Source organism: Aspergillus aculeatinus (genome assembly GCF_003184765.1).
Source record: "Aspergillus aculeatinus CBS 121060 unplaced genomic scaffold BO66scaffold_26, whole genome shotgun sequence".
Classification (NCBI taxonomy): domain Eukaryota; kingdom Fungi; phylum Ascomycota; class Eurotiomycetes; order Eurotiales; family Aspergillaceae; genus Aspergillus; species Aspergillus aculeatinus.
The window spans coordinates 44,097-61,368 of NW_020291495.1; the positions used below are offsets into that span (position 1 = coordinate 44,097).

The 17,272-nt window shown below is 55.7% G+C and overlaps 8 protein-coding genes across 8 annotated transcripts in view; 3 read left to right on the forward strand and 5 right to left on the reverse strand.

The window, feature by feature from the left end:
• BO66DRAFT_452141 (fungal specific transcription factor domain-containing protein) overlaps positions 1 to 38 on the reverse strand; it is a gene marked incomplete at both ends in the record, with an annotated part of 2,489 nt that extends 2,451 nt beyond the window's left edge. Inside the window, one exon of the mRNA XM_025651916.1 lies at positions 23 to 38. Coding sequence (XP_025503538.1) covers positions 23 to 38 — 16 coding nt within the window. The remainder of the gene's footprint in view (positions 1 to 22) is intronic.
• Positions 39 to 646: 608 nt separating this feature from the next.
• On the forward strand, positions 647 to 5,522 carry BO66DRAFT_350333 (putative ABC multidrug transporter). Its single transcript, XM_025644713.1, has 6 exons — positions 647 to 1,700; positions 1,760 to 1,849; positions 1,902 to 3,440; positions 3,502 to 4,446; positions 4,517 to 4,750; positions 4,808 to 5,522. The coding sequence occupies exons 1-6, from the start codon at positions 732 to 734 to the stop codon at positions 5,465 to 5,467; spliced, it is 4,437 nt and encodes a 1,478-aa protein (XP_025503539.1). The 5' UTR covers positions 647 to 731; the 3' UTR covers positions 5,468 to 5,522.
• Positions 5,523 to 5,855: 333 nt separating this feature from the next.
• BO66DRAFT_438791 (uncharacterized protein) lies at positions 5,856 to 6,236 on the forward strand (the record flags this gene model as incomplete). Its single annotated transcript, XM_025651101.1, has 1 exon — positions 5,856 to 6,236. The coding sequence occupies one exon, from the start codon at positions 5,856 to 5,858 to the stop codon at positions 6,234 to 6,236; it is 381 nt and encodes a 126-aa protein (XP_025503540.1).
• A 1,538-nt stretch (positions 6,237 to 7,774) lies between these two features.
• BO66DRAFT_283762 (uncharacterized protein) lies at positions 7,775 to 8,791 on the forward strand (the record flags this gene model as incomplete). Its single annotated transcript, XM_025643096.1, has 1 exon — positions 7,775 to 8,791. A coding segment is annotated over one exon (1,017 nt), but the record flags the coding sequence as incomplete, so codon positions are not given.
• A 334-nt stretch (positions 8,792 to 9,125) lies between these two features.
• lysF (homoaconitase LysF) lies at positions 9,126 to 11,621 on the reverse strand (the record flags this gene model as incomplete). Its single annotated transcript, XM_025652876.1, has 2 exons — positions 9,126 to 11,506; positions 11,586 to 11,621. 2 exons carry the CDS (start codon positions 11,619 to 11,621, stop codon positions 9,215 to 9,217), a joined length of 2,328 nt encoding a protein of 775 aa, XP_025503542.1. The 3' UTR covers positions 9,126 to 9,214.
• A 476-nt stretch (positions 11,622 to 12,097) lies between these two features.
• On the reverse strand, positions 12,098 to 12,988 carry BO66DRAFT_452147 (uncharacterized protein; the record flags this gene model as incomplete). Its single annotated transcript, XM_025651917.1, has 1 exon — positions 12,098 to 12,988. The coding sequence occupies exon 1, from the start codon at positions 12,872 to 12,874 to the stop codon at positions 12,098 to 12,100; it is 777 nt and encodes a 258-aa protein (XP_025503543.1). The 5' UTR covers positions 12,875 to 12,988.
• Positions 12,989 to 13,103: 115 nt separating this feature from the next.
• BO66DRAFT_323774 (acetolactate synthase) lies at positions 13,104 to 15,066 on the reverse strand (the record flags this gene model as incomplete). The annotated part of the gene is made up of 3 exons (XM_025643814.1): positions 13,104 to 14,756; positions 14,818 to 14,940; positions 14,992 to 15,066. 3 exons carry the CDS (start codon positions 15,064 to 15,066, stop codon positions 13,104 to 13,106), a joined length of 1,851 nt encoding a protein of 616 aa, XP_025503544.1.
• A 618-nt stretch (positions 15,067 to 15,684) lies between these two features.
• Positions 15,685 to 16,937, reverse strand: BO66DRAFT_420676 (uncharacterized protein; the record flags this gene model as incomplete). The annotated part of the gene is made up of 4 exons (XM_025649894.1): positions 15,685 to 16,482; positions 16,543 to 16,616; positions 16,686 to 16,722; positions 16,773 to 16,937. 4 exons carry the CDS (start codon positions 16,935 to 16,937, stop codon positions 15,685 to 15,687), a joined length of 1,074 nt encoding a protein of 357 aa, XP_025503545.1.
• Positions 16,938 to 17,272: the final 335 nt, after the last annotated feature.

Here is a 17,272-nt window from a genome sequence, read left to right on the forward strand (position 1 = left end):
GGGGGGGAGGAGAAGCGCAAACCTTCCTGGTCCTGCATCTCGTGCACTACATCCATAAGGTTAGCAGTTATTTGATGATGAAAAAGGCTCAAGAAGGGGATTAGGGCCATACCGACAGCTTCATTCGAGCTGAAGGGTTGTAGTGGTACATTCTGGCGAGAGAGAGGGGGGGAGTGGGGGGTGGCAAGTGAATGCAATTACAATTACAATGCGATGATTAACTACGAGGCAATCTCGGACATTTATAAGTCCATTAGGCCGAGCGCCAAGCCCAGCGGAACAAAAACCCCGCGCCATCACGTGATTCCGCTTTTGATGAAAGAATCAGTCATCGGGTCAGGTATAGTATTGGGATTCAATACCAGTCCATGATCACTGTGACCAAGGGAAGCAGGCCCTCGTGGTCTAGGAAAGTAAAATTTGGTACTTGAAAAATACCTAAGAAACACATACCAAATATCTAATAACAATATATCTCTGGAATCTCCACTCCGTCCAAAAACGGTCCCCGCCGGCGCCCGCGGAATCCGAACTTGGCGGCGCATCACTTCTTCCTTCACACACAACGGATCTTCATGGTGTCAAAGACCGAGCCCGACCGGGGAATGCCTGCCTGCTGTGACTCGGGTGAAATTATAAATCTCACTGAGTCCCTCAGGGGTCTTGAATCGATAGACTTGTTCAGTATGCGATAGAAATCTGTTGTGCAGCGTCCAGCATTTCACCAGGAAATGGATTCCAAACCGGCCGACAATCGGCACCCAGCCCTAAGCGGCGTTCCCATGCCAACTCGCACGCCTACCAGCAGTTGCAACTCGGACTCGGACGGAAAGGCGACTCTGGCCGAAGATCAGGAAGAGAATGATCGTGATCTCACTCACTTGGCTCGCACCGTGAGTGAGCGATCCAAACGGTCGCACCACCCGCTGCCTTTCAACAAAAATGACCTCGTTCTCGACCCACACAGTCCTCGATTCAACGCCAGAGCCTGGGCGAAAGCCTTCTACGGTCTTCGCTACCAGTCTGATAACAGCGCCCCGGCACGCGTGGCCGGGGTCGCCATCAAGAACCTGAACGTGGTGGGATATGGCAGTCCGGTTGACTATCAGATGAGCGTGGGGAATGCGGTCTTGAAGGTGCCAACCCTCATCCGCCACCTTCTGGGCGGGAAGAAGAAGAGAATTGAGATTCTGCGTGATGTCGACGGCTTGCTTCTCCCCGGTGAACAACTCTGTGTTTTGGGGCCTCCTGGTTCCGGCTGCTCGACCTTCCTCAAAACAATTGCTCAAGAAACATATGGATTCCAGGTCGACCCGGCCGCGTACATCAACTACCAGGGGATCACCCCAAAACAGATGTCAGCGGAGTTCCGGGGTGAAGCCGTCTATACAGCCGAGGTGGATGCTCACTACCCCCAACTGGTGGTTGGAGACACTCTGTACTTCGCTGCCCTCGCCCGTGTCCCTCGTCAAGTACCTGGTGGGATGTCTCGCCAGGAGTACGCCACCCATCTGCGAGATGTGATCATGTCAATCTTTGGGATCAGCCATACTATCAACACCAAGGTCGGGAATGACTTTGTGCGTGGCGTCAGTGGAGGTGAGAGAAAGCGAGTTACCATCGCAGAAGCCGCATTGAGCTATGCTCCATTGCAGTGCTGGGATAACAGCACTCGAGGCCTGGATAGTGCTAATGCTGTGGTATGTACACCATAACAGCTACTCTGTGATACCATACTGATGAATTCTTGGTGGTTTAGGAATTCTGTCGGACATTACGCACACAGGGCGATGTTTTCGGGGTGACCTCGTGTGTTGCCATCTACCAGGCACCCCAGGCGGCCTACGACGTAAGTCAGCTTAACGCTCATAGGCATGAATCCTGGCTAACAGATTGTCTAGCTTTTCGACAAAGTCACCGTTCTGTACGAAGGACGGCAGATCTACTTTGGCCCTGCCCAGGCAGCCAGGGATTATTTCAGTCGCATGGGATTCATATGCCCCGAGGCACAGACAACTCCTGACTTCCTGACCTCCATGTCAAGCCCCGTTGAACGCGTCATACGCCCAGGATATGAGCACCTCGTGCCCAGAACGGCCGACGAATTCGCCAGACGATGGCATGAAAGCCCTGAGCGCCAGGCTCTTCTGCATGAAATCGACCAATATGTTGACGCACACCCATTCCACGCTTCGGACCTTGATAAATTCGCCTCCGCTCGACGAGCGGAGAAGTCCACGAAACAGCGGCGAGATTCTCCATACACTTTGTCTTACTGGGGCCAGATTCGGATCTGCCTATGGAGAGACTTTCAGCGACTCAAGAACGATCCGAGTGTGACTCTTGCCATGCTAATCGGAAACTTCTTCGAAGCTTTGATCATTTCCAGTGTGTTCTACAACCTTGCAAATGACACATCATCGTTCTTCTCGCGTGGTGCCCTGCTCTTCATGCTGGTCCTCCTGAGCGCCTTTTCCAGCATGTTGGAAATCATCGTTCTGTACGAGAAGAGGACCATCGTCGAAAAACACACCCGATACGCCCTCTATCACCCAAGTGCCGAAGCCATATCGTCAATGATCATGGACATGCCTTACAAAATTGTCAACTCGTTGCTTGTCAATCTGGTGTTGTACTTCATGGGAAATCTCCGGCGGACACCGGGAGCATTCTTCTTCCTGTACCTGATCGCATTCTCCATGATGATGGGCATGTCCATGTTTTTCCGGTTCTTTGCCTCCATTACCAAGTCGCTCGAACAGGCTCTTGCGCCCTCGTCCATCATTCTGCTTGCCCTCGTGCTGTATACGGGGTTTGCTATCCCGGTGAGCTACATGCGTGGCTGGGCCTCGTGGATCCGATGGCTGAATCCAGTCTCGTATGGCTTCGAGGCTGTGATGGTAAACGAGTTTCATGGCCGGGAGTTCCCCTGTGCCTCCTTCATTCCCTCCGGACCAGGATACGAGAATGTTTCAAGCCAAGAGCGGGTGTGCTCGACTGTGGGAGCTGTTCCGGGGTCCGATGTCGTCCAAGGCACCGCATTCGTGCGCTCCTCGTATGGATACGAGAACAGTCACCGCTGGCGCAACTTCGGGATTATCATTGCCCTGACCATTTTTCTGGCTCTCTGTCACCTCGTCACCTCCGAACTAGTTTCTAGCCAACGCTCCCGAGGTGAAGTGCTCGTCTTCCGGCGCAATAAGGTGCAGAAAGCTTTGTCGGCACAGAACCAGAAGGATGAGGAGCAGGGGCCTGATCCTGTGGTGCAAAGCGACAAAGCACCCAGCCAGGGGTCGGGAACCATCTCTGGAGTCGAGAAGCAATCGTCAATCTTCCACTGGGAGGATGTGACCTACGACATCAAGATCAAAGGCGAGCCGCGACGCATTTTGGATCATGTCGACGGTTGGATTCGGCCGGGTACTTTGACAGCGCTCATGGTAAGCAGCCATACCCCCCACATCGTACCCTTTGGTCAGTCAAACTAACTATTCTGAACAGGGGGTCTCCGGCGCCGGGAAAACGACCTTATTGGATGTATTAGCGAGTCGCACGACGGTCGGTGTTATTGGTGGCAATATGTTGGTGGACGGTCGCGTTCGAGACGAATCCTTCCAACGTAAGACTGGCTATGTGCAACAACAAGATCTGCACCTCCACACCTCGACGGTCCGGGAAGCCTTGGAGTTCAGCGCCTTGCTCCGACAGCCGCCCCAGTACAGCCGAGCTGAAAGGCTCGCGTATGTTGAGACTGTAATTGACCTTCTGAACATGCGGGAGTACGCGGATGCCATCGTCGGGGTACCAGGAGAAGGGCTCAACGTGGAGCAGCGCAAGCGATTGACAATTGGAGTGGAACTGGCTGCGCGCCCTAAGCTGCTGCTTTTCTTGGATGAGCCAACCTCGGGACTGGACAGCCAGACCAGCTGGTCCATCTGCAACCTGATGGAGACCTTGACCAAGAATGGACAAGCCATTCTCTGTACAATCCACCAACCGTCTGCCATGCTGTTTCAACGCTTTGATCGACTTCTTCTGCTAGCCAAGGGTGGCAAGACTGTCTACTTTGGGGAGGTGGGAGAAGGATCGCAAGTTCTTATGGACTACTTTGTTCGCAACGGGGGATCAGCCTGCCCGCCGGGAGCGAATCCAGCAGAGCACATGCTGGAGGTCATTGGAGCGGCTCCAGGAGCCCAGACGGAAATTGACTGGCCCGCAGTCTGGAGAAACAGTCCTGAATATCAAGATGTGCAGAATGAACTGGCCAAACTGAGGGAACTGGCCAGCAAGCCCTCGCCGCTCTCTGATCCGAATGATAAGTCCAGCTATGCCGAATTTGCGGCGCCTTTCTTCGAACAACTGATTCAGGTCGCCCGTCGGGTCTTCCAGCAGTACTGGCGCTCGCCCTCCTACATATACTCCAAGATGGTACTGACTGTTGGCTGTGTAAGTGGGAACTCTTGGACAATCTGGGATGGTAGTGATCAACAGCTAACCGCATCTTTGCATCTCGCAGGCGCTCTTCATCGGGTTCTCTTTTTTCAAAGCAGACAACACTCGACAGGGGCTACAGAATCAGATGTTTGGCGTCTTCGTGTTCCTCTTCGTGGTTGTTCAGCTGGTGATGCAGATCATCCCATCCTTTGTCACGCAGCGGACGCTCTACGAATCGCGCGAGCGGCAGTCCAAGACCTATGCATGGCAAGCATTTATTCTCTCCAACATCGCGGTGGAGTTTTTCTGGAATACGGTTCGTCCCTGTTGTATCTGGTTCTGCCTCGTTTTACTGACTAATCATCTCGGTCAGATCATGGCGATATTGTCCTTCCTGGTCTGGTACTACCCCGTGGGCCTGTACCGTAACGCGGAATATACCGGCGAGGTTCACACCCGGGGCACGCTGGCTGTCCTCATCATCTGGGCTGTCTTTCTCTTCTCAAGTTCGTTCGCGCACATGTTGATCTCTGGGATGGATAGTGATCAGCTGGCATCAGCACTGTCCAACATCCTGTTTATTATGATGTATGCTTTCTGCGGCATCCTGGCAGGTCCGGATGCTCTTCCCGGCTTTTGGATCTTCATGTACCGCGTCAACCCCTTTACCTACCTGGTATCCTCCCTGCTATCTGCAACCCTGGGCGATGCCCCCATGCATTGTGCCGACAACGAAATCTTATCCTTCTTCGCTCCCTCTGGAATGAGCTGCGGCGAATACATGCAAGATTATCGCTCCGCCCACGGGGGCTATCTGCTCAATCCGGACGCTCGAGGCAGCGACGAGTGCAACTTCTGCAGCTTAGAGTACACCAATCAGTATCTGGCAGGCTTGAATATCAACTTCGCCAATCGGTGGCGCGACTTTGGCCTGTTGTGGGTGTATATTGTGGTCAATACCGTTGGAGCCATTGCGTTCTACTGGATCTTCCGTGTGCCGAAGGGGAAGAAGGTCAAGAAGGAATGGTCATGAGGCTTTTGTTCCACTAGATCTCGTTTGTGCTCATCGCACCTATTTTTATAAATTTATAGTACACATTAATCCTTAGTGCTTTGTGTGGGTTGTTCTCTAGAGGTGATCAAGGTCACTTGCTAGCTAGACTATATTTACGTTTACGTCCCCTGGAAAAGCCTTACTTCACCCAAAACATAATCCACGCAAGTCTCGCCATAATGATGACGTGTCACGGCACATGCCTTCGGCACGAGAGTCCGATTGGAATGGGAATACAGGGGTCATGTCCATCTGACTCAGCCTGTGACTACAATATTGTGCGTTCAACTTCTCTTCTCGCCAACCATCAGCGGTATCGCCCAGATAAAAGACATCCAGCAACTTGTACCGCAGCACGACATTCGTCATGGTCAAACAGACCACTTTTATCGACACCCAAGACGGGCTCAAGGGTCTCGTCGATCTCATAGCACGGCAGGAAACCTGGATGGGGGACTTTAAGCCCCTGCTCTACACAGATCTGGAAGGCAAAAAGCTCAGCCGCCATGGTACAATATCCCTCATGACCGTGCTTGTTGCTTCCGGTCACGGTTTGATGTCTCCACACGTCATAGACATCCATCCTCTTGGCTCTGTAGCCTTCTCCACGACCGGACAGCGTGGAAATAGTCTCAAAGACATATTAGAGTCGCCACAGATCATCAAAGCATTCTTCGACGTGCGAAATGACTCGGACGCATTCAATGCTCATTACGGAGTCAGGCTACAGGGTGTCCGGGATATTTAGCTCATGGAGAGCGCTGGTCGGCCGAATACCCGTGAGCGAAAGTATCTCTCCGGCCTGTCCAAATGCATCGAGCAAGCTCTTTCCAACGCACGAGAAAAGAGGAAATGGATGCTGGACAAAACGAATGGGGAGGCCTTATGGCCAAAAGAGCGGCTCATACAGTGTGTTTGACACACGGCCGCTCTTGGACGCGATCATCAGGTATTGCGTGGGTGACGTACAGTACCTACCGACTCTTTATACGAGATATCGCTACCCAACCGACCGTTGGAACCAGCTCATTGCCAAGGCATCGCAGAAGCGAGTGTCGCTCTCACACGCAGTTGAATACCAACCGGAATGCCCAGGGCGCGCACTGAGTCCTTGGAGCCCCGAGCAGAACAAGCTACTTGATGAGTAAAATGCCCCGCCTCCGCGGCCATCAGGATATTATTTTTCGTACAACTCGGACTAGGATGATGGTTGGTACCTTTCTGATGACAATGACTTTGAGGATTGGACGAGAGCACCGTGGCAGGGCCCCCCCTCATAGTCCACTGTTGACAACGGGACTCGACAATGCTAATGTAGTGTTGGGATTCGCCTTGGATTTTGTTTGTGTTTGTTCAATAAATTGCTTAACCGTTTTCCCAAGTTCCTACAGCTTGCACTCTCATAATATCGGCAAATGGATCTCTGTTCTATTTGGTCACGAAGCATCTTGGCTACTCCTTGATTTATAGATCATGATCATGACCACATGAATGATAAGGCTTCAATTGCCATTGTGATATCCGTCGACACCCCGTGTATCGCGGTAATAAGCCGTGGGCGACGACTATGGCAAGACTCCAACCGTTCTGGGTCATAATGATATACGAATCAGCATGGAAGCGGCTACAGGCGTTACCATGACGCTCTTAGCCCGTCATTCTGTGTGCACGAGGAGGGGTCCCGACGCCAGTACCTCGCCCGCTGGCTCCTTGAACATCGAATGAAATCGAACAAGCTGTGTCAGCAAGTCGCTGACAGCAAGGAACCCCGCATTTCGTCGCGTGGTTTAGTGGGATTTAGCGTCAACTAGTCTCTGATTCTCGTACAAGACGCCAGACGTCCTCACTTCTGCCAATTTCTGTCTAGAACCAGCCAGCCACAGCCATGCAAGTGAAGTCTGGGCGTCGACGAGCGCGGACCACTCGTTCCAGAACCGGCTGTCGAACCTGTCGGTAAGCAATTGGTCGCCAGCCAGATCTTCTTTATTCTCAACGTCACTCCTCAGAGCCCGCCGGATCAAATGCGACGAGACGCCAGGGAGATGTCAGAACTGTAAAGTGGCGGGCTGGCCCTGTGAAGGCTCGGATCTCACTCGTTTGTCGGGCAAAGCAACGTATGGCGCCCAGCACGCGACGCTGATGTCCTCAGTGGCAGCGCAGTTCCCTTGGACCATCACCTGCGACGAGAAACGATGCCTCTCCTTTCTCTGGCATCATCTCATCCCCGACTCGGTGGTTGTTTCGGGGGTGTCCGACCTATTCTCGCCGCGGAATGTGATCGGCCAACTAAGCGTTATTGAGCCGGCCGTCTACCATGCCCTCGTAGCCCTAAGTGCCATCAATCACCAGGTGCATGAAGCGGGGATTGCAATCCCCGGACAGTCGCTGCGTAGTAAATGGCATCATTTCGCCCTGGAGCAGTCGCTGCGCTCATTCACTCTTCTGAAGCACCGGCCTGCCTCCCAAGATCCACGTCTCCGCCAGGTGATTCTGGTCTGCTGCCTGCTCTTCGTGCTGATCGAGCTGGCGTCCGCCCGCTACGACGACGCCAACACGCACCTCCAAGCGGGGCTGAAAATTCTCAACGAGGGGGCACCGTCTTCTTTACCCATAGACCCAGCTCTCTCCGACGCCTTCCTCTACCTGGAATCACACTCGGCGTTTCACGGAGTCCACCAGCCCTTCCGCGAGCTGGACGCCCAATTCGCCCGTCTCGAAACCTTCGAATCCCAGCTCCGCCCATTTCGGAGCGTCAAGCAGGCACGTCAAGCCCTGAACCCTCTCGTGCCTACCATCTTCCGCCTCCTCGAGCGGTGCTGGAGCCTGTCCGAGACCGACCTCGCACTCCAATACGGCATCCTGCAACCCAAACAACAGCGCCTGCTATCCTGTCTGACCCAAGTCAGAACCTACTTCGACGACCTACTGCCAACTTATCCCCACTTCACCGACCGCGAGCGGCGCTCCGCAGACGTGGTGGTACTGGGCCTGCTCACTTTCACTTTATCCCTCAAAGCCTGCCTGCACGCCCCGTGGGATCCCGCATTACACCCACTACGCCCGGAATTTGAGGATCTGATGGCGAAGACTGTGGCCCTGAACGCTAAATTGGGGACGCGCCCGCAGTTTACCCCCGATGGGATCCTGTGCGCTGCCCTGAGCTTCCTGGCGCTGCGATGTCCGGATTACCGCATTCGTCTGCAGGCCATCGCTGCACTACGCGCGTCTCCCCGCGCAGAAGGGTATTATAACGGACTGGTGGTGGCGGAATTCGCCATCAGTGGGTTGAAGCTCGAGTTGACCCAATCCACGTCGGGATCGATCAAGCAAGATACCAGGCAGCAACGGCTACAGGTCGATGATTCGCCCTATCCTCAAGACAGAACCGTCGAGGAGCTGCTGGGTCTGCAGCAGGATGAGCATCTGCTGGGGTCGATTGCCACCCTGCAAGGCGCCTCGGATTGGCTATCCAATCAAGCAGGCGGGCAGGTCCAGACGGAGTGCTCGGACGTCGGTGGGCATCAGGTCTGGTATCTCAATACGTCGAATCTGAGGAGGGTGCCGTGGGAAGAGGCAGACAAATAGCGGCCGTGGATGTACAGTATTGACCACGCAACGTAGCCTCTCGTAGTGATACAGTGAATTCAGATAGCGCTAAGGATATGTACATGCTTCCAACACAAATGTCTAATCAGTCTTTTCTTCATCACGTCTAGAGTTCTACTTTTACGCCGCCTTAGCGACCTCGCCCTTGACCCAGGCCTCCAGACCGCCAGCGGCGATAATCGCCTGCACGTTGGCGGGCAGCTCGCCCACCGGCTCCGTCCAGCTCTCGCCGCCCTCACCCTCCTGCACCTCGACCTGGCTGCGCTTGACGTCCCACGTCAAGGTCCAGCCAGTGCGGCGGGTGGGCTGGCGCTCAGCACCGGCCGGCTGGGCGAAGGTGGCGCGGAGGCGCTCGACGAGACGGGGCACCTCGAGACCCATCAGGGCGTTGTTGATACTGTTGCGGGAGAAGATGTTGCCGAAGCTACCAGCGACGACGAGCGGGATCTGCTTGGCCAGGATGGCGGTGGCGGCCTGCTCGCGGGAGGAGCCGCAGCCGAAGTTGAAGCCGGCGACGAGGATGTCGCTGGGCTTGGCGACGTCCTTGAACTCGGGGTCGTAGTTCATCATGCAGGCACGAGCCATGTCCTCCTTTGAGACGTTGTCCTGGTAGGTGAGCTTGCCGGGGTAGATGCTGTCGGTGTCGAGGTTGTCGGCGTCGCAGAAGACGATCTCGCCGCTGATGCGCTCGGGGAAACCGGGCAGGATCTCGGTGGCCGCCTTCTCCGTCGAGCCCTGGGCGGTCTCCACTCGGTCAATGAAGGACTCCATCTGCTCCAGGAGATTGGTGAGCTGCTGCTCAGTGGTGGGCTCCGCACCGGTGCCGAAGCCGTGGTCCACCCCCAGCCACTCCTCCGGGGGCACCTGGAAGGTGCCGGGGCCGGAGATCATGCCGCTGAGGGCACTGGCGGCGACGACCTCGGGGCTGGCCAGATAGGCCTGCGCGTCACGCGAGCCCATGCGACCCTTGAAGTTGCGGTTACTGGCACTAATGCCCACCTCGCCGGGCTCCAGCAGACCGGTTCCGAGGCCAATGCACGGACCGCACCCGGCGGGAAGCGGCTGCGCGCCGGCCTCGAGCAGGATCTGCCAGTCGCCGGTGGATTCGGCAGCCTCCTGCTCAGGAGCGGAGGCGGCCGCGATGTAGAACTTCACGCCGTCGGCGATCTTGGGGGTGACGTCGCCGTTCGCCTTGGCCGCGGTGCGGAAGACTTGCGCGGCGGCGGCGATATCCGAGGCGCGGGAGTTGGTGCAGGAGACGACGTAGGCGCGGTTGACCTTGATGTTCTTGGCGGCCAGCTCAGCCAGGGGAGTGGCGACCTTGACGGAGTTGGGGCCAGAGACGTAGGGGGAGAGGGTGGAGAGGTTGAGGTACAGCTGCTTAGCATATTGAGCATCGGGGTCCGCGGTGAGGGGGTTGGCGAACAGCTCCTCGATTCTCTCGTGCGTGATGCGCTCGCGAGTGGAACGGTCATCAGACAGGGCAGCGACAGTCGCCTTGTACCGGAGCCAGCGCTTGAGGGTGGTGTCGATGGGGAAGAGACCGGTGAGCGCGCCCCACTCGGTGGTCATGTTGGCGATCGTCAGGCGGCTGTCGACGAGCAGGCTGGCCATGGTCTCCTCGGAACCGGTGAACTCAATGGCGTGGTTCAGGACGTCGCTCTTGAAGAGACCGCACAGCGCGACGATCACGTCCTTGCCGGTCACGCCCACGGGGAGCGTGCCAGTAAAGGTGACCTTGGCCACCGGGGGAATCTGCCACCAGGTGCGCGAGGTCGCCCAGATACTGGCCGCGTCGGTGCGAACCACGGCGGTGCCCAAGCAGCCGACACCACCGTAGTGGTTGCTGTGACTGTCGGAGGCGACTGCCATGGTGCCGGGCCACGCGTACCCTTCCTCCACCATCACCTGGTGTCCAATACCCCGTCCTGCAGGATAAAAGTCGATGCCGTGTTTGCCCGCAAACTCCTCGATTTGCTGATACTTCTTCAGATTCTGGGGACTGGTGTTCTGGACGTCGTGGTCGAGGGTCATGACGATCTGCTTCGGGTTGTGCACCTTGGTGGCTCCCATGGACATGAACTTGAGAGCCACCGGCCACGAGTTGTCATGCGTCATGCAGTATCCGGGCGCCAGACTGATATAGTCGCCACTGCGAACGAACTTCCCGGGGGGGAGACCGACGGCATAGCGTTGCACGATCTTCTCCGTCAGGGTCTGCGGTGTGCGGGTCTCGGAGGGAGTGGTCGAGGGGGCCTGCTCTTGCTGCGAGTGAAAGCCTTGGGCCCTGACGATCGGGGTCGTGCTGAGGGCGCGAATGGAGCGAGGGGGGGGGGATGTGGCGATGGACCGTGGGAGGAGGGCAATTCTCCTGCTGGAAGCCCCGAGCGACGGAGTAGACCGAAGCCGAAGCTGGGTGGATTTATGAGTTAAGAGCAGATCGGATGGTAGATGGAGAATTGGAAAGGTCAAGGAAGGTCTAGCGACTCACCGGCCGGCGGAGCAAATTGCAGAGCTGCCTCGCCATGGTCTCTATCTCTATAGTTCAATGGGTATCGATTGAACACGAGAGAGAGGAGGTGGAGGTGATGGGGGAGGAAAAGAAGGACTGAGTCACCACCTCAAGATTTTTCCCAGTTTCTCCTGGCGCCGATCTCGCAGGCGGACAATGCGAAGGCGAGAAGCCCCGAGTCACCGCACGTGATCCGGGGTAATCCCAGCCAGTCGCGCCACGGCATTTCTAAGCACCGGATGGTCACGTGGTGCTGCCTGAGGCTGTGATCAGGTGCATGACTCATTGCGATAACTAAAGGTGTTTTAACTTGATTGGTACTAGTGTGGGATTGTGTCCAACTGTGTAGTTCTATTGTGCAGGTAGTTATAGTTAACTTGAGTGTAACTTAGCTTTTCACTTTCTCGAGTATATACGGAGTACATCAAATCTATCAAATAAAAATATAAATATATCAGACCCCCCCTATAAGTACATATAACACCAAATTCCTAGGCGATCGCTATCGAGGTGTTTGGAAATCGCTTCTGCAACTCATCGAAGATATCCGCCGCACTGATGGCGTAGGTGGTGAAGTCCTGGTCATCCTGGGCCACAAGCATGGCAAACAGGGAGCCATTGTCCCCTCCATCCACCACCCAGGCTCCAACATCCTCCGCAAAGGAAACCATACTTAATTGATACGCTACGGGGAAGTCGGTGGCTGCGATGGACGGGCGACTCAATCGTCCAGACACGTCGGTTCTCACGGGGGGGCGAGCGCCGTTCCCCAGCAAGCACCACAGCTGACCGCGAGGCGAGCTTCTGGTGACCTTGGATGGTGAGAGCACTTGCCACCCCCCGACCGTGACACAATTGGACCGGGGCGTTTGATCACACAATCGAAACAGACCCCAGTTCTGTCGCACCGACCAGAAGCCCGGGTTCAACTTCCTGGTCCCTTTGTAGCGGGGCAGATAGGCCACCGCGTGGGGCTCCTCGCTGTCCAGGGCGTACATCGCGCGGGACCGGAACGAGGCCCAACGCTTTCGGTGCTGGTGGTGCTGGTTGGAAGAAGGCTTCAGAAAGGGATGCAGAACGGTCAGTGCATAGTACTCGCCATCGATCATCACAGTACCTCCAATGGTCGCGGTTTGATCCGAATTGCGTCCAGCCCGGACGCGCGTGCCACACAGGGTCTCTCCCTCCCATGAGTCAATGCGGTAGCCCATCTTGGAAAGTGGTAGAGTGCTTGGTATGCTTGATATGCCTGGTACTTGACGGATCATTCTCAATCTAGATCAGGCCTATTTATAGTGGGTCAGATCTCATTGCCCTTTGTTATGCTCGGGTTGCGCAAGATGCACCAGCCAACAATGGCCTGCCAATCCTTTGTCCCTGTCACCCTGGCTTCTTTATATCTTTCCGGAGAATTTTCCTCGCCCTTTCATGACGTGTGGTCATGATGGGCAATGACTCTTTGAAAATGCTTCATGGCAACGTGGACTGCGCAAGAATCTAACGGATGATGACATCCAGCACCGCTGACTTGGCCTCCTCCACCACAACCCTAATCGCCTCAGTAAGAGCTTCATCCAGTTGGCCTACACACTCCACCCGCTTCGCCCACAGGTTTCCGTTAGCTGCAGCCTTAGCAATTCCCCCATAATCAGGCCCATCCGCGACGAGGGAAATTCCCAGCTCTTCCTTCGACAACCCAGCCGCAACACCGGTCGGGTGTACATCCTTCAAGCATTGACTGGTGGCATTCCACCCCCCATTGTTCAAGATAATAGTCAGAAAGGGGCACTGATAGCGGTGACTGGCCCAGAAGACCGCGGTCGGAACCGAGAACACAAAGCTTCCATCACCCGTGATGCTGCACACCAAAGGACGGGTCTGTGACGACGAAGGCCCCTCAGCCTTCTGCTGCACCATCGGTCGGTTGGACAGATCGTACCGTGCCGCGGCCAGCTGCACTCCGATTGCTGCGCCTCCCGCCCAGCCCAATCCGCTACCGCCCTTGGTGAGATGCGAGCCCGGTCGGTGCAGGCGGAGCTGCTCCGTCATGGCTACCTGGTTGGTGACCGAGTCGGTCACAAAGACTGTCTCCTGGGGTAGCATTGCGCGGACGCGACTACACAGATAGTCTACACTGCAGGGCGCATCCGGCGTCGACAACAGTGCGGTCGCACGGGCATCGATCTGTGCCTGGCCCTGGTCGTACGATGCCTTCATGGTCTTCCCACGCGCTTGCCAGCTTTCACTGCCTTGCAACTCGGGCAACCGAGGGGAGGTAGATATATAAGCAGTAAGCTGGCTCAAGGCCGCCGCCGTGTCCGCGTGAAAGGTGAGAGACGCATTGATATCGAAAATATTCATACGTTCTTTGCGCGGGTCAAGGTCGATGTGGATGATCTGGGCGGTGGGAGAAGGGCGCACACGCGTGGGAATCCAGGGCACATCAGCGTCCAGGACGAGAATCACGTCGGCCGATTGCACGGCGGGAGCTGCCCCCGTCCCTCGCGTCACACAGGCAGGATGGGTGGCTGGGAAGCTCATCTCACGGAGCTCCGAGTCAAACACCCGCAGGCCGGAGATCATGTCAGCCAAGTGGACCAGCTCTTGGACGGCACGATGATTGCGACCCAGGTACCCGGTGATCACCAGCGGGGCTTGCGCATTGAGCAGCGCTGTACTGATTACCTCCACTTGCTCGGAAGGCAGGGAGCCCAGGAGACACGTTGGTACGGCCTTGGGCCGCAGAGCAGGGTCGCCAGAAGGCAGCGCAGTGGCAAGAATCTCCCGTGTTGCCGTCAGATAGACAGGCCCGGGGGAGCCCGTCGTGGCCATGAGCACTGCGCGATGCACCACGGTGGACACATTGTGCGGGGACTTGATCTCGGCACTGTAGCGGCTGTACGGCGCCACGAGGGCAGCCTGATCGCGAATATCTTGGTACCACTGCACATGCTCCGATCGCGAGCCCGGAGCCTCCCCGAGAAAGGTGGACGGGGCAATCCCGGCCAGAATCACCACGGGGGCTCGTCCGCTGGAAGCATTGTGCAGCCCCTGGCCCAGAGCTGCCGTCCCCACATCAACGTGGGCAATCACACACGCTGGCCGGTGACTGATTCGTGCGTACCCATCAGCCGCTGACATGGCGACAAACTGATGGTTCGCCCGTTAGTACAGACACAGGATCTTTCGTCAGTGGTCGACAGTAGCTGACCTCATGCTGAAACAGAATCATCTTGGGATACTGCCGGGTGGGATCATTCTGTCGGCGCACGTAGGCCTCGATGATGCTGGGGTGGTCGGATCCCAGCACGGTGAAGAGGTAATCTACGCCTGCCTGGTCGATGTCAGTGCGGTTTCAATTGCACCCTTGGTGGAGATGCACTACCTGAGCCAGAGCTTCTAACAGCTCATCCGCCACGGTCGGGTCAGCTCGATTTTCTGCTCGGTGATTCTGAGACATGTTGGTGCTCAAGGTCTCTGGAAAGAAAAAAATGATGCTTTCTTGCTTTTCTTTTTCTTCTGGGCTTTAGCCTGTCCCTCAATGCCTCTTATCCCTGCTAACAGCGTTCGGCAAATGCGAAATACCTTCCACCCGGGGATATATTGCAGAGCCCCACTGATAGCAGGCCTGGAATTCTCGCTGTGAATAATCATCGAGGCAATGAAATTGACCCTTTAGCCGAGTGGAACCCCGACGGATCAGGCCATGGCAGCGCTAGGGAAGAGATGGTGGTTTGAACCCCCTGTCAAAACAAGCACTTAGGGCTCGATAGGCTCGAGAGGCCGGGCTAACCCGGCCGCTCCCCACCCCGATTCACCCTCCCCATTGCGCTATCGAATGCTTTCTGAGACACTCAATGTCCACCACAATTGGCTGTTCGGTGAATATGCCACCTAGGCCTTAGCTTGGGCTACTAAAGTACCCCGTGGCAATAACAGCACGAGTGTCTCGTTACCAATGGGAGGTGGTAACAAGTCAGAAAACGCTAAAAAGAAAAGGAAACAGGAAAAGATCTCGGATCAAGAATTCCTACAAGCATCTGGACTATGCTCTGGCTAGTCTCTATAGTACCGGTCGTTATTTCGGTGCCGGTTCACTGTGCATGTCAATTGCGGTAGTGAGAATGATCTGGCCTTTGGCAATAGCCCCCTGGCTCCCCACGCTCTCAGCATCCGCATCAGGATCGTGTCGCTCCACCCGCCATTCTTGGCCGAGCTGCGTGCCTTCCTGGGACTCCAACCGACTCATACGATAGCTCCGCCCCGTCCTGGTCCTGGTGGCTCGACTGCGCGACTTGCGCGATCCATTCGAAAGCGAGACAAACCAACTGGGAACCAGCTTCTGGGCAGAGTGCTTCAGGAACGGTAAGCAAGCGCAAATAATCCCCGTACTTGCCTCGATGGCACTCCACAGCAGGGCATCAAACGAGCCCCAGGTCGGGTCCTGCGTGGTGGTGCTTGCCTCCATTGCCCACATCCGAATGATACTGGTGATGCACACCAACAAGCCCATGCAGAACACGAGCATCACACCGATCTTGCGGATGCGGTCGAGATGCAGCTGCGCGAGAACCGGCAGTGGTAGCACGCAGACCCAAATGTCCATCGCCGTGTTGTAGCCCGCCCACGACCATCGGAAGCTCGCATTGTCCACACACTTCTTGGGGATGTTCTTGTGCCAGCTAGTATGGACCGGGATGCATTGGAAGATCGTCGCGAGCACAAATCCGAAGGTGCTGGAAATGACGAGACCGATGGTCACCCAGCAGATAATACGGAAGGGCCGCGTGGGAAAGATTCGCAGGTAGAAAGCCAGGAAGCTGAGCTTGTTGAGACAGAGGACGGTCTTGTAGAGGATTTGAAAGAGCCAGAAATACTGCGTTACGAGGCTCAAGTTAGCATCCTCTTAGACATTGGAGAGAACCATGGAGCAAACCTTCAGCGCAAGTACCAAATTGCCCCCTGACCGTACAATGTCAGCGCGATGACGACCAAATGCATAGTGGCACGCTGCATGGTAGAACACGGTCAGCATTGGCGGTCACTTCAATGTTCAACGGTTAGCAAGGTGCGCCCTACCCAAGTCGCCCATAACAGTATTCACAATCTGTATGATCTGGTTCTTCTGTGAGTAGAGGCTCTATTCATTTGCAATGCGAACCATACCATCGAAACCTGGATGATCACATCATCTGCAGAGATGGCAGTTTGTCTGTACACCTTCCATAGCACCCTATGGGCGACCAAGATGAATGCAATCGCGGTCAAAGCCCCGGTAACCCTGATGAATAGGGGACCTTTGTCCGGGATATTGGCATCATGCTCGATCATAACGTTGCTAGTTGTCTTTCTTCCAGTAGCATGCTAGAAAGGAAAGGAACGAGAATGGGCAGGACCTCGTCATGTAAAGTCCCTGTTGTGACCCTTGAAAAGGGATCGAAGGATTCAACTTGTATGGTGAAGACAGGGCTGGCGGCTCAGTACGCAAATCATCTTTTTGCAAGATCTGTACCAAACTACCTAGTACTGTCTCGGCACGGGTCCGTTTTCCTCAGCGATGTTACTCCGGACATGGAAGACTACTGAGTACATGGCTACCTACTGCGTGCCGGTATTTGGTCACCGACTTGTGGAGCAAAGATCAAGAACGTTTGGTTGTCACGCAT

Coding starts and splice junctions, on each gene's coding strand:
- BO66DRAFT_350333 (XM_025644713.1), top strand. CDS start 732: ATGGATTCCAAACCGGCCGACAATCGGCACCCAGCCCTAAGCGGCGTT. Junction 1,701..1,759: donor TGGATAGTGCTAATGCTGTG/GTATGTACACCA, acceptor TTGGTGGTTTAG/GAATTCTGTCGGACATTACG. Junction 3,441..3,501: donor GTACTTTGACAGCGCTCATG/GTAAGCAGCCAT, acceptor TATTCTGAACAG/GGGGTCTCCGGCGCCGGGAA.